At 41.0% G+C, this 13,336-nt stretch overlaps 1 protein-coding gene across 1 annotated transcript in view; it reads right to left on the bottom strand.

Moving 5' to 3' along the window:
* LOC306659009 (uncharacterized protein) overlaps positions 1-12,478 on the bottom strand; it is a gene marked incomplete at its 5' end in the record, with an annotated part of 41,726 nt that extends 29,248 nt beyond the window's left edge. The window contains one exon of the mRNA XM_079136262.1: positions 12,455-12,478. Coding sequence (XP_078992388.1) covers positions 12,455-12,478 — 24 coding nt within the window. The remainder of the gene's footprint in view (positions 1-12,454) is intronic.
* Positions 12,479-13,336: the final 858 nt, after the last annotated feature.

Below are 13,336 nucleotides of genomic sequence, written 5' to 3'. Positions count from 1 at the left end.
GCTTAATACATACTGGTAAGTAATCATGATTAGATCAAATCTCAAACTGTGCACATGTATAATCTGAACTTTTACATCAACATGAGAGGCAGAATTGCTACTATAATTTATCTGATTTAAACATGAATATGAGTTGGAAATATGACTTGAAGAAATTTTCATTTGGAACTAACCAAGAGAGAACCTGGCTAATGTTATACCCAATTAACCTTTCCACGACTCAGTTTTCCTTGAAATGGGATTGTTGATATTGTTAAGATATTTTGTTTCTTTTTGTTTGTTTGTTTTTAATTTATTTTTATTGTAAACAAATGGGATACATGGTGTTTCTGTTTGTACATGGAGTAACAGCAGACCATTTGCGTAATCATACATTTACATAGGATAATGATGTTTGATTCATTCTATTATTTTTTCCTTCCCCCAACCCCTCCCACCCCTCTTTTCCCTCTATATAGTCCCTCCTTCCTCCATTCTTGTCCCCCTCCCATCCCCCATTATGTGTCATCATCTGCTCATCAGTGAGATCATTCGCCTTTTGGATTTCTGAGATTGGCTTATCTCACTTAGCATGATATTCTCCAATTTCATCCATTTGTCTGCAAATGCCATAATTTTATTAATCTTTATAGCTGAGTAATATTCCATTGTATATATATACCATTCGATATTTTGTTTCTTCAAATAACCCTAGGGCTGAACCATCTAATGACTACTTAGTTTTTATACAGTACACATAAACATGAAAAGCAGCCAGCAGGATGATGTGAAATCCCATGGAAGACTCTAGATAAATAACTGAAACGTAGAATGTGTGGTATAGAGTATGCATGTGGTCTGTGGCGTCTTTCTGTCATTGTTTTTCCTTTAATTTGATTTTTAAAAATTTCTTCTGAAGATGGAAAATGAGTTAAATTAGTCACAGAAGTAATGGGTGAATGTTTACTTGAAAAGAAAAACAGATGGTTAGGTAAAGATTTCTCTGGGATATGTTTAAATTCAGGAAAAGGGAATTGGCCAATATAAATTCACTATAAATTTTAATTAGGCATGATTAACTGAGTAGCAAGAAAAACGAGTACAAATGAACAAAATCTCATACAATTTTTTTTTTTTTTAAATTTCAGAGCCTTAGTTTTGGGATGCAGGGGTTAGTTTGCTGTTAAAAGAAACCTTGGTGACAACATACCCCCTTAAATTAAAAAAAAAAAAAAAAAAAAGGCATCAAAGGAGGCCCAACCCGTGGATGCATTTGCTTCCAGCTACCTTACAGTATTTCTCTAGGCTGCTATTTCTCTAGCTTCAGGAAGAATCAGACTCACATGGAGGCTGCAGATCCAAATCTCGGATTCCGAGTCTGTGGGTCCAGGTGGGACATGAGCAGTTAGTTTCACATCTCACATGTGATGCTGCTGCTGCTGCCTGAGGATCACATTTTGAGAACCACTGTTTTAAATCCTTTTTTGCAAAAAGAACTCAATGAAGGTGATAATGAGAAACTGTGTACTAGATAAATGTTTCTGGATTTACACCCAGGTAGCATCCGTTCCTGGGCACCCCGCTGCTGCAGTGGGGTTCACTCAGCATGTCTTGCTAATTTACTTTCTGCAAAGGTAATGGGATTGGAAGGACAGTGGCCGTTTGATTGTTGTGAACAGAGTCAAATGAGGAAATACTCTGTATTCCAGTTATTCACAGTAGGTGGGGTCTGAGAGGGATTTGGAAAGATTTTTGGTGGAACACCGGGCTGTGGGAGCAATACACAGTGAGGAAGACAGCCAGGGCTCCGTGTAATCCATTTGACTCCTCAATGTGAGTGGAGATGTACAGCTGGACTTCCATGCTGGCGGGTTCCATGTTGCTGGATTTAACCAACTCTGGATGGAAATTACTGGGGAAAACTTACATCTTACTGGAGATGTGAACACCCGGGCAGACTTTTTTCTTGTTGTGATTCCTTAAACTATACAGTGTAACACTATTTACAGAGTATCTACATTGTATTAGTAGTATAAGTAGTGTAGATGTGATTTAAAATATGTGGGAGGGTATTCATAGGTTATACACAAACACTACACCATTTTATAGAAGGAAACTTGAGCAGCCATGGATTTTGCTCTTCGGGGAAGAAGGTCCTGGAACCAGTCCCCTCTGAATACTGAGGAATGGCTGTAGTTGCAATATGGTCTTCGTGGTCAACACAAGGCTTGTGGACCAGGTGAACATTCGGTAGGACAGTGATTTTAAGACATAGCTTGATAGAGGTTTTATAAACTCATATAGAGATTCATATTCAAATCAAAAAATACCTGGTTTAGAGGAGAACAGATTAATAAACGAGATAATTTTGTCTAATGAATTTGGTAGAAATCAGTCACTCAGATAGTTAAACAAGGAAAACTAACCTCCAAATTGCTAATTAGCTCATTATGTATAGTGGAATCTTCCATCGTGCTGATGAGCCAATCCCCTTTTACCATAAACAAATAGCACTACTTAGTAATTTTTATTAATAGAGTTTCTGTATATACAATACCACTTTCAAGTTTGATATCATATTACTCAAGTGCCTTGTAAAGTATGTAATAAACACCCAAATTATAAGGAATGTAGGAATGCTACAGTAGCCTCGCAAATCAGTATGAAAATAAATCAAGCCACAGAAAATTGTAATCACTCTGCCACCCACTGGGAGGTTCACATGGGATAAAATAATAAAAACGATATTGTTTTCAACCTGCCTCACATAAGCTGTTACTCTCTAGGGGCTCGGCAGGCACATGTTCAGAAGCCAGGCAAGACTATCTGGCCACAAATTATTTTTTAGGGAGAAACTAAAGAAATGAGCACTTGCCATTTTTCACCCAAAGCCATTCTGGATACAAACTTGCCTAACAACCATGCCTCTAAATTCTTTCTCTAGGCTCTAAGAGAAACCCACTGACAAGAAGGATATCCCAATTGGGTCCCGAAAAATATTCAGGGCAAGACTCCAAACTCCATATGTGGTTAGGCTTCTTAAAGTCTTTTCATTGGTGAAGGTTCCTAGGGGCATATTGGAAGGTTCTTGGAACTTCCAACTCTGCTCTGATTGTCCACGCATAATCTGAGGACCCACAGACAGAAACACACACACACACACACACACACACACACACACACACACAGTGATTCAATCTGTTGTGTGTTTGGGTTATGAAAAAACTTCTTATTTACTCTTAGTTGAAGGGAAGCACAGTGCCTAATTAAGCAAGTGCTTCTTTCACAGAAATTCTATGGGATTCTTGGCGCCCAGCCCCTTTAACAACACTTTCGGTCCACCAATTTACTTCCTTAGATCCTCCTCTAGTATCCAAGGACTCTAACAGTCTTTTGTGTTTGTTTTGCACTGCCGAGTCCTGCCACACCTTGCTTTTAACCCCATAACCCTGTAATTCCTATAAAAAGTTTGGCAGTCATGCCCCACTTCTTGGTGAGACTTAATAACAGCCATCTTCAGTAAAGTCTCACACTAGGTCATCATTATTTGGATAATATATGCTATGAAGAATTATCACAAATAATTGAAACTAAACTACACTTGTAAAAATAAAGGCACAAAGTACATACTGTAGCGTGGCGGTCCGGGACGATTCTCCCAGACACGGGGGTGAAGGAGGCAAGGGGAGAATGTTCAAGAGAAACCCACAGCCAATCAGTTTCACTTGCCTGATGTGATAAGTGGTTTTGGGTAGTTGAACTTTGGTTTTTATTTGCTGCTACTTAAATAGGACATGGTGACAATTTTATAGATGGCATCTTAATAGTCTACACCCAAGAATGCATAACATTCTTGCTAGTAGGTATTCTCCAATTTCCTGAGAGAATAACAGAATTAAAGTTGCTGGTAGGGTGGGAAAACGCCAGTGTGGAAGGTCATGAGGAAAGGAAGCAGATTTCTGAACTGGAAGCCCAGGAGTGTTAGAACCCTGCCATAGGCCTCCAGTTTCATCAGTGACCTTAGTGGTGGCTTCATTCAGCTCTAACCGAGGGCTGCTTTGGTTTTGGGGAAATGGAGGTGTAGACCAGATGGCTCGCCTGAGGTCACACAGGAAATGTTGGAGCTGGGATTTGAGTGAACTCAGGCTGAATGGGACCTTCACGTCACCAATAGTGCTATGTGCCCCACCCCTAGTTGAAGATGAAAAGACCAGTCTTAGGAAGGTTTGGGGTCTGCAGGAAAGGAGCTGCCTCGTTCTCCCTTCTGCTCCAGGTCTCAAGCCAACGGCCTAGCCCTCCCTGCCACACGGAAGTGCAGTTTACTCAAAATTCTGTACCCCAAAGGGAATTGTGGGAGTTTTCCCCTAGTTTTTTCCTGGAGTGCCCCCTGCTACTGCTATACAATTTGAGAGCTGTGTTCTCCTATCACCCCTTTGTTAGGGACAGCCCTGGATTGAGGACTAGAGAAAAGAGAGAGAGAACTACTTGGGGCCACCACCACCTGTCAGAGAGGCCTGGCACCTCAGGAGCTCCAGGTGAAACAGGCCAGTGATCTGGTGCCAGTACAAGGCCCAGGACAGGAATTCACAGAAGTGACAACTACCTTCATCAGCCAAAGAAAAATAGAAAGCAGTTTCAGTTTGTCCCCAATGCCATTATTTCAAAAACCTTTTCATGGGGGACCAGGGGTAGTCCTGCCAAGACACCAGGAGAGGGATCCAAGACCTGATCCAACCAGATTCTTCAGGGAGAAGCTGGAGGAGAAGATGGAATGAGAATCACCTTATAAGCACCCTCGGGCTGGCCCTTCTCGCTGCTCCTGCCGGGAGATTGAAATCACCGAGCAGATCCCCATGTCGGCCTCATTAGGAGAGCAGAGGCGGAAGCAGCTGTCACAGGAGACCTGGATGTTTCCTCTCCTCCTGCACTCATATAAAAGGTTCAGTAAATAGCTGAATACTCTCAGGAGCGGTTTTGGTCCTACCCAACATTACCTAGTCATGAGACCTTCTGGTGAGGCAGAATTAAGAAATAAAGGGTCAGTGTCCCCCTACTGATTGATTTTAGGAAGATCCTCTAACATTTATTTATTGCAAAGACTCTAATTCTCAGATTCCGGGACATCTCATGGCTGCGTTACCAGGCTGAACTAACCATAACTCAGGGGAAAGCCTTTGTATTTTCCTATGAAATCCTCAGCATTTCTCAAGCACTTTGTCTCCATTAGGGGCAGCATTGTTTTTGCACGAATTGCCAGTAAAGTCAAGTAAAGGGTGATCCTTTTCTCCTTTCATGAACTCACTCCTCCTTCTCTAGGCCCATCTGTCCTCCAGTGCCTTGTACCGGTTGCCAGTCTCCCACCATTGACTTTACCTAAGTATCACTTCTGTGGCATTCTGCCCCAAAAGGACATACCCTAAATTTATTCAAGAGGATTCCAGAGATAAATCCAAATCAAGGGCCTCACACAGGCCAGGCAAGTGCTCTCCCACTGAGCCACACCCCCAGCACCCTGAGATGCTGATCTTTGAGTGTGTTTCTGCCTTCTCAGAAACTGTCAAAGGCTTTCGTTTTCTTGTTTAGGGAGTAACCCCTCTGGCCATAGGCCTGGCTTCTGTCCATTGCTTCACTCAACAACCTGGCCATCAACTCTCACCCGGCCCTGGCTCTCCTCTTTTATGTGAGTTACTGCTTCTCCATCTGCCTCTGTGAAATCCCATTCTTTATTTTAAAACTCTTTAATAAATTATTAAATGATAAGAGAAAGCTCTTCTTTATAGTCTAATTCTGATTAATCCACGTAGAAGGAAGATGGAAATAGAAAATTACCATTTGGCAAATACCACAGTAATAACTGTAAGCAAGAGTCATGGGTGGATGATAAAATTAGTGGGCAAAAGGATAATGAGAAACAAGATATTTGTACAACCTCAAGGTACAACCCATAAGAAACTTACTACTTACAAGGGGAACACACTAACCTTTAGTGGAGAAACCTATCTGGTACCATTGTAACCAAAAGATCCAAGTTACTATCACCCATAACAAGGCCTAGTGATACCATGCAGCTCCTGATACTGAGAAAAGCAAAGCATCACTTCTGTGGCATTCTGCCCCAAAATGACATAACCTGAGTTTATTCACGAGGATACCAGAGATAAATTCAAATCAAGGGGCATTCTACAAAATGGCCAGTCCTTTCCATAAGTAAGGGCAATTCAAGACTGGCTTAGATTGGAAGCGGCTAAGGAAACATGGCGACTCCATGCCATTCGCTATCCTAGATTAGGTCCTAGATCCCCCAAATGGCCATTAGTGGGACGGCTGATGAAAGTTGAAGGAGTTATGTCGCTGAGCCAATAGTCCTGTAAGAAAGTTAATTTTCTGGCTTTGAGAATAGCTCTGAGGTTAGGTAAGGTGTTAATATTTGAAAATGAGTGAAGGATCGGTAAAAATTGTATGATTGTATTTGCGTGCTTTTTGAAAGTTAGAAATTACTTAAAAATTATAGGTTAAAGTAATTTCTTTAACTTACTCTAAAAACCCAGCCAGGTCTTGTCTTCCTAAAATCTGCCTATATAAACTTCAGAGAGTCAAGTCATACTCACAAACACCCTGCCAGAGGATAATTTTAGGCATGGTAGTGAGTGAACAACTTTTTTTTTTTTGTCACTGGGGGTTGAATCCAGGAGTGCTTTACCATTGAGCCTCATCCGCAGCCCTTTTTATTTTTTTATTTTAAGAGTTGCTGAGGCTGGCTTTGAACTTGTGATCCTCCTACCTCAGCCTCTCCAGCCACTGGGATTATAGACGTGTGTCACTGTGCCTGGCTGAATAACTATTATTTTGACAAATATTTATTGAGCATCTATTAAGCCTCAGTGATTACCCTGGGAACTGAGACTTCATGGTTGGGTGCTATGTACATGTTCTTCAGTTCTGCTAAGATGCCTTGGTTTTTTCATTTACATGGAAATCTCCTACAGGACCATCTCAATGTTTCTTGGCACTTCCCCATTGGATGCCGGGGACAATGCCACTTACAATAGCATTTCCTTGGTAAGAAATATATTGGATATGTGAATGGATATCCTGTCATTTCCTTTCTTCAAGAGAGCATAGTTGGTGATTGGTCAGTCTCACTGCCCACTTAAAGGCAGTTCTATGGGTCTTCTTTCTTTTGATATCAGGCTGGTTCACCCATCTTGTCCTCCTGACCTCTCCTTCTGCTCATAGTGCTGTGGGAAAACATCACTGAACCTGCAATTCCAGGTGCCATGGAAACAATCTGATGAAAAGATAATGCTCTCCATGACCTTGGGCAAATCACTTGACCGCTTTGTGCCTCTTTGGCTGTGCCACTAAAATGGGAATACTGATAAAGAGTTGTCAGGGCTTTGACATGCCTTTTTCCCAAGTTTAAGTGCAAATTATCAGTAATTAAGAGAGGATAAATGGAGTTCCTTGCGGGCTGCTGGGGAATGCAAGTCTGTTTCCACAGTTGAGTTAGAGAAAGCTTTTTGTTCTTACAGTGTTTTCAGTCACACTTTCTCCTGGGTAAATCATAGCTGGAAACCAGGCTCATTTGTTCCTAAGAAACTTTGTCTAGAAAGTAAACAAAATCATATCTTGGATCCCTACCTCATCAACTACTCTCTTTCAAAGGAGCATCATCCTTTGGATTAACAGAGTAGGCTCTGCAGGGATCTTTAACAGTTTTACAGAACTCTGAAAAACATAAATAGGAAAAGAGAACAGATATTCTAAACAACACCGGGATAAGTCTATAATCTTACAGATGCAATTGAGAAGAACAGACGTGCTGGGCAATTTTGGGGGTCTTTGGCACTTCTGCCCTTCCTTCCTATCCTGAGTTTGCCCCTGTCCTGAGATGTGCTGTTTCCAGGAAAGCCGGTCTGTTCACTGCACACCTGCCACATCTAAGCCGTCCTTCTCAATGGCTCCTCTGTTATTGTCTATAGTCAAAGGTTCAGTGTTCAAATACAAATCTGCTATTTTGTATAGCAAGGTTTTCAGGACTGTCCAAATTGTGGCTGCTTAGGACCAATTCCTATTGCCATAACCAAGAGATTGGTGTAAAAACACACAGCCGAAACAAGCAGGCCAGGATTGGAATGAAGGAGGCTGCATATTTTACAATAGCTCGTGAACCGCTGTGCTTATAGAAACTGCAGCAAGAGATGCAGCGGGACTGAAACCAGCCAGACACAAGGCAAGCATGCATAAAATAATCGCATTGTCGTGTGCCAGAATTCAAAGCAGGCAGGGACATGTTACTGTTGTGGGAAAGCTTGCTGCAGCCATTCCGAATAGTCATTCAAAGATGAGTATTTCAGAAGATGGAACAGAAGAGAAAAATCCAGAGATTTTGCTACTCAAGGAAGGACACAGAGAGAGGATTCCCTAAGGACTGCAAACTAAATAAACATATGCACGCTGTGGCTGCCGATAATAGAGACTCAGGCTGTGAGAGTGGGCTAGCCAGTGTAGAGATACAGCGTTCAGCATATTCAGTGTGGGCAAGAGTGATAGAAAAATAATCTGGTTAACACCCCAGGTGGAGGCTGAGATGCTACAGATGCAGCTGGATACAGGATCAGCCATGTCCATCACAGGATGACAGGGATGTGGAATATATATCCCTCAAAAGTGTTAAATTGACAGAGACAGACCAGCTAAGATGAATATTTAAGGGAAGAAAAAGGAGTCTAAGTAACTGTAAAAAAAAAAAAAAAATTAACACCCAACATCAGATACCTATGCCCAGTGGATGAAGGGTCCAAATATTCTGTTCCTGGGAACAACTCCTTAAGATTCAGCTACGCTTGCACTATTTTATCATAATTCACTCACCCCCACCAACCAGTATACCAATAGCTGGGCAGCAGAGCAGCTTTCAAATATGAACGTGAATATCCCAGAGAGGAAAAACAGGAGTTTAAGCTGGCTGAAAATAAACCTGGTTCCACCAGGCAGAGATTGTATATTATGCCATCTGGCCAGGAATAAAAGATGGCTGGAAGAACGAAAGGTCATGTTCAAAGGTCTCAGGGGAAGCAGAGGGTTGAACTTTCCTCTTTCAGTTCATAAAGCTTGATAATGCCATCATTTTATATGTTTGAGCAAATCTTGGAAGTTTTAAATGGGAACTCTGACAGGCCAGCATGGAACCTCCACGGGCTTCCTTGCGGAGGTAGGGTGGCTAGTGGCATCAGAAAGAGATGTGCTCGTTCCAGGACTCCTTGGCAGTCTTGCCTTGAAATAGTCATGGCGTCTCTTTAAATCTTAGGTGCTTTCAGTCTCCATTTTCAAATTGAAGAAAACACCAGCAGTTCTTTCAACTTCTTAGTAGTGTCAGGAGAACTAAAACAAGAGAACATTTGTGAAAGTGTTTAGTAAATTGCAGAACCCATCCTACAAAGAAAGGGCTTCTAGGTAAACATTCTGCTAAGGTGACTGAAAATGAACGCAGTAGTTTTGGGAGCAGAGTGACCTGCTAGACTAAGGCTCAACTACAGGGGGAAAACCAACCTGCGAGCCTTTGCTATGGACACAACTTCATATAGCAGGCATTGGAGGAGGAAATGCAATTGACAAGACAACTTCAGATAAGAGAAGAAGTACTTTTAAATTTACATGTCTTCAGTGTTTTATTAACTTCTGTGAAACATTCAAGATTGCGTCTGCTTTCCTTTCAAATTACCTGATACCTGATTCTCTTGGGCGAACTGTGCCTACCACACAACTGAAAAGTTCCACAGTGGATTCTTTCAGTTTGGCTGACCCCAGACTCTTCAGAAGTCAACGAGCTCAGCACTTACTGCCTATGACTGTGACGTCATTCCATGCTCCACCAATCAATGCCCAGTGAATAAACTTGCTGCCTCTGTAGCATTTGCCTCAGTTCCAAAAGTTCATTTGTATTTTTCTAGAGTTTGGTAATTAAATTGCTAAGATCCCTTTCGTCCCACAGTTGCTCTTTGACATTCAGGTAATGCTCAACTACTCTGAGAGTTACAGAAAGTGATCATAAAGAAAATTTAGTTTGTAAATTTTTGTCGAGTTTATAAAAGGTGCAATCTGTAAGTAGCTGGAAATGATTCAGATGATGTTCTCATTCTAATTGAGTTCTTTTTGGAGGAGTGCCTAATTAGAAGAAACCCAATCTTTAACATGGCAGAATAACACACACAGCTTGGATCAGAGGGCTAACATGAGAATCCAAATTCTTCCTATAGACGGGAAACCGGGACAGGAATCACACCATGAAAGACATCCAGATATAGATAAATTATTATCAAACAATTTCTATGATGTCAATTCAAGTGAAAAATAGAAGAACATAAGAGGAGGGTGCTTAGGACTTATTTCACTAACAATATTAAAATGATAACCATGTTCTGTTTTTTCATCATAAAATTTGATACTTTAGAATAACCTTAGTGTTAATGGTTAATCAACCTGGCTTACACTTATATAACACCCTGCAGTTTATAAGGGTTAGCTTGATGGATTCACGTGGTAGAAGAGGATAGATAGACTTGGGAAAACTGACATTCAAAATCTATTTCTACTAAGTAGCTCAATGTGGCAAGAGATCTAACATCTGTGAGTCTGTTTCCTCATCTGTGAGGGGGTGATGATACTAGCCATTGGATGTCTTTTTTTTTTTTTTTTAATTAAATGGGCTGTTTCCAATACTCTCAGCCTGTGAGTAGGTACTTGAAAATATTAATTTTCCTCTCCCTTGATGAAAGTGGATGCATATGGAGACCTTCCGGGGGCTGGATTTGAACGGATCAATGGGTAAAACATCAATTGGAATCTCTCTGATTCCACTGGCCAGGAGGACAATGCAGTCCTAAAGATGCATAGGATTAACACCTAGAAATAAATTATGAATTACTTTTTTTCTTCTTTAGCAGTAGCAACTAATGGCAGACATTAATTTTATTTTTTTAGGCATTAATTTTAATGAATACAGTGTGAGCCTCATTTGGGGTCTGCATCTCCAGGCTTGATTAGTGCCTGCAGCTAAAGGTGCTCAGTTAACACTTGCTGAACAAATGAAGGAATAAATGACTCCCAACACATGACTTCTTTTCACCCTACCTTTTTCATTCAGCACTCCTATGATTTACATGCAGACATTTAAGGTAGATTTTTTTCCATGTACTTTTCCTGGTTTTCCCTATCTCCTTGCAAAGGTGGAGAGAACTCTCTCATGTAGACTAACAATGAGCAGGTCTCATTTAATTTTCTGTAGGTGTTCTCAGCGCTGAATCACTGCTCTCCACACATGAGCATTCAGCAAGCTGCTTGGTCCTCTGCCCTTAAGAGCTAATCTGCATGGGATTCCCTCTGCAGAGTTTCTGGCATGCTCCTCATCCTCCATATGGACTCCTCCGTATGGACTCCCCTCCTTCTTTTCCAGGTGTGCAATGACAAAGTCCTACCCTGATGGGGACTCTACCTGCTTCCTGTTCCAGGAAGTTGATGATCAAGATCAGCTTTTGAATCAGATGTTCCACCTGGAGAATCATTTGGGCTTCTTTCTAAATTAACTGTAATTAATGCCATTAGTGCCATTTCCCATTTCCCAATGTTAGATTTTTAAATCAAGGGAAAGTGGTACTTGTGTGTTACATGTACGCAGGTGTTTTAAAAATGTATCTGAGGAACAGAGGGAAGAAAACACCCACCAATAAAGGAATTAAGCTTTATGCTAAGAGTAACAGTCTCTTTATTGGTATTTCTAATAACCTGCTCCCTAATTTCTTCTTCCCAGTACACAAACCAAGGAAATGATCATTGAAACAATAAAACATATGCATATTTTAAATCAAGATCATATAGGGTGATGTTAGGAATTCTGCTTCAGCTTTTCAGTGTTATTAATATATCTTTAGTGTTACTAGACTTCAATAGAGTTCAGTGAACATTAGGGATAAGAGGGGGGTGAACATAAACCTGCAGTTCGTTCACATTATATGACACGTCAGACTACTGGTTACTATTTTAAAGGAGCTTTGCATTTATTAAATATTCCATTTACATATGCTGTCATAGGTCTGCATTTACAAATGTGCTTTTTTGCATGCATTTTCAGACTGAGAAAATGCAAAACTAATGGGCTCAGCTTCTTGACATTCCATGTCCTTTTCTCGGTGAAAGGGGTTACTTTAAAAATCAACAGCTAAAAAAAATAAATTGGCTCAGTCATTTTTAAAGCAAAGATCAGAACGTTGCTGTTTCTTTTCTTTTCTCTTTTGAGGTTTGCAATATAATTCAATATTTTATAATTGAAAAATGTGCTGCCTCATGGACCACACTGAGATGGTAGTCTTTGGAAATTTTGAAAAGAGCAAATAAAAGAAAAATTTCTTTTAAAAAACGTAGGCATGCAATACAGGAATAAATGTGTAGTCAAAATATGTTCTACATGAAAACTCACCAGAATTTTCAGGATTGTGACCATTAAGGGTTATAGTTTCAAATACACGTAAAAGGTCAGAACTCTAAGTACAGATCATCTTCTGGGCAGTACCTAGCAGTCGATAATCTGTAGGATTCACCGTCTTTAAACCATCATTGACAAGATGGTTCAGATGAGTTCTAAGGAAGCTTTTATAGCCAGTTGGACCAGTAATGTATGTACTTAAAATACATTAAGTATTGTTATGCAGCCACTCATTGCTTCCAACAAAATAAAATGCTTTTTAAAACTGCCTGAACCGTGACCGGTTCTGCCTAGCACGGTGTCTGGTGCTCAATAAATATTTAATGAATGAAATGTCTTTGCTAATGTTGGTTTAAAAAAAAATAAAACCAAGCCTACAGAATTCTTACACCTCTGAGTAAGTGGAAGTCCACAGAGCAAATGAAATCATTTTGATTTGGGGCCTGACCATCCTATAGACTAAAACGGGTTGTCCTTGAGGCTGAAGAGCGCAAACTGGATCCAGAAAGAACTTGGTACCCCACCCGCTGCAATACCGCCACCCTCGCCGTCCCCAGCCCAGCTCCCGGTGCTTGCCCAGAACTGTTGTTAACCTGAAATAACACCACTAGCTCAAGTTTAGAAATTCAGAACAAGGGCTGGGTGTAGGGTAGCATTTCAACTCAGTTTTTGGCCGGCACAGCTGACTTTTGTACATTCCACCCCAAGACTCCTCCCCGGGACCGAGCTTTGTGTAGACTCCTCTCGAGTTACCAGGAGTTTTAGCAAAAAGGGTAGCTCTAACGCAGCTGCAGTGACTTCCTTTTGCTTGGGCGCTCACGGTTATCTTTAATTTCTCCCTCCCTCCCTTCTCCCCCCGGGGACGTAAATGCTGAC

This window comes from Sciurus vulgaris (genome assembly GCF_902686455.1).
Source record: "Sciurus vulgaris genome assembly, chromosome: 4".
In the NCBI taxonomy this organism is placed as follows: Eukaryota; Metazoa; Chordata; class Mammalia; order Rodentia; family Sciuridae; genus Sciurus; species Sciurus vulgaris.
Note: the sequence above shows the minus strand (reverse complement) of the source record. Positions and strands in the feature narration are given on the sequence as shown.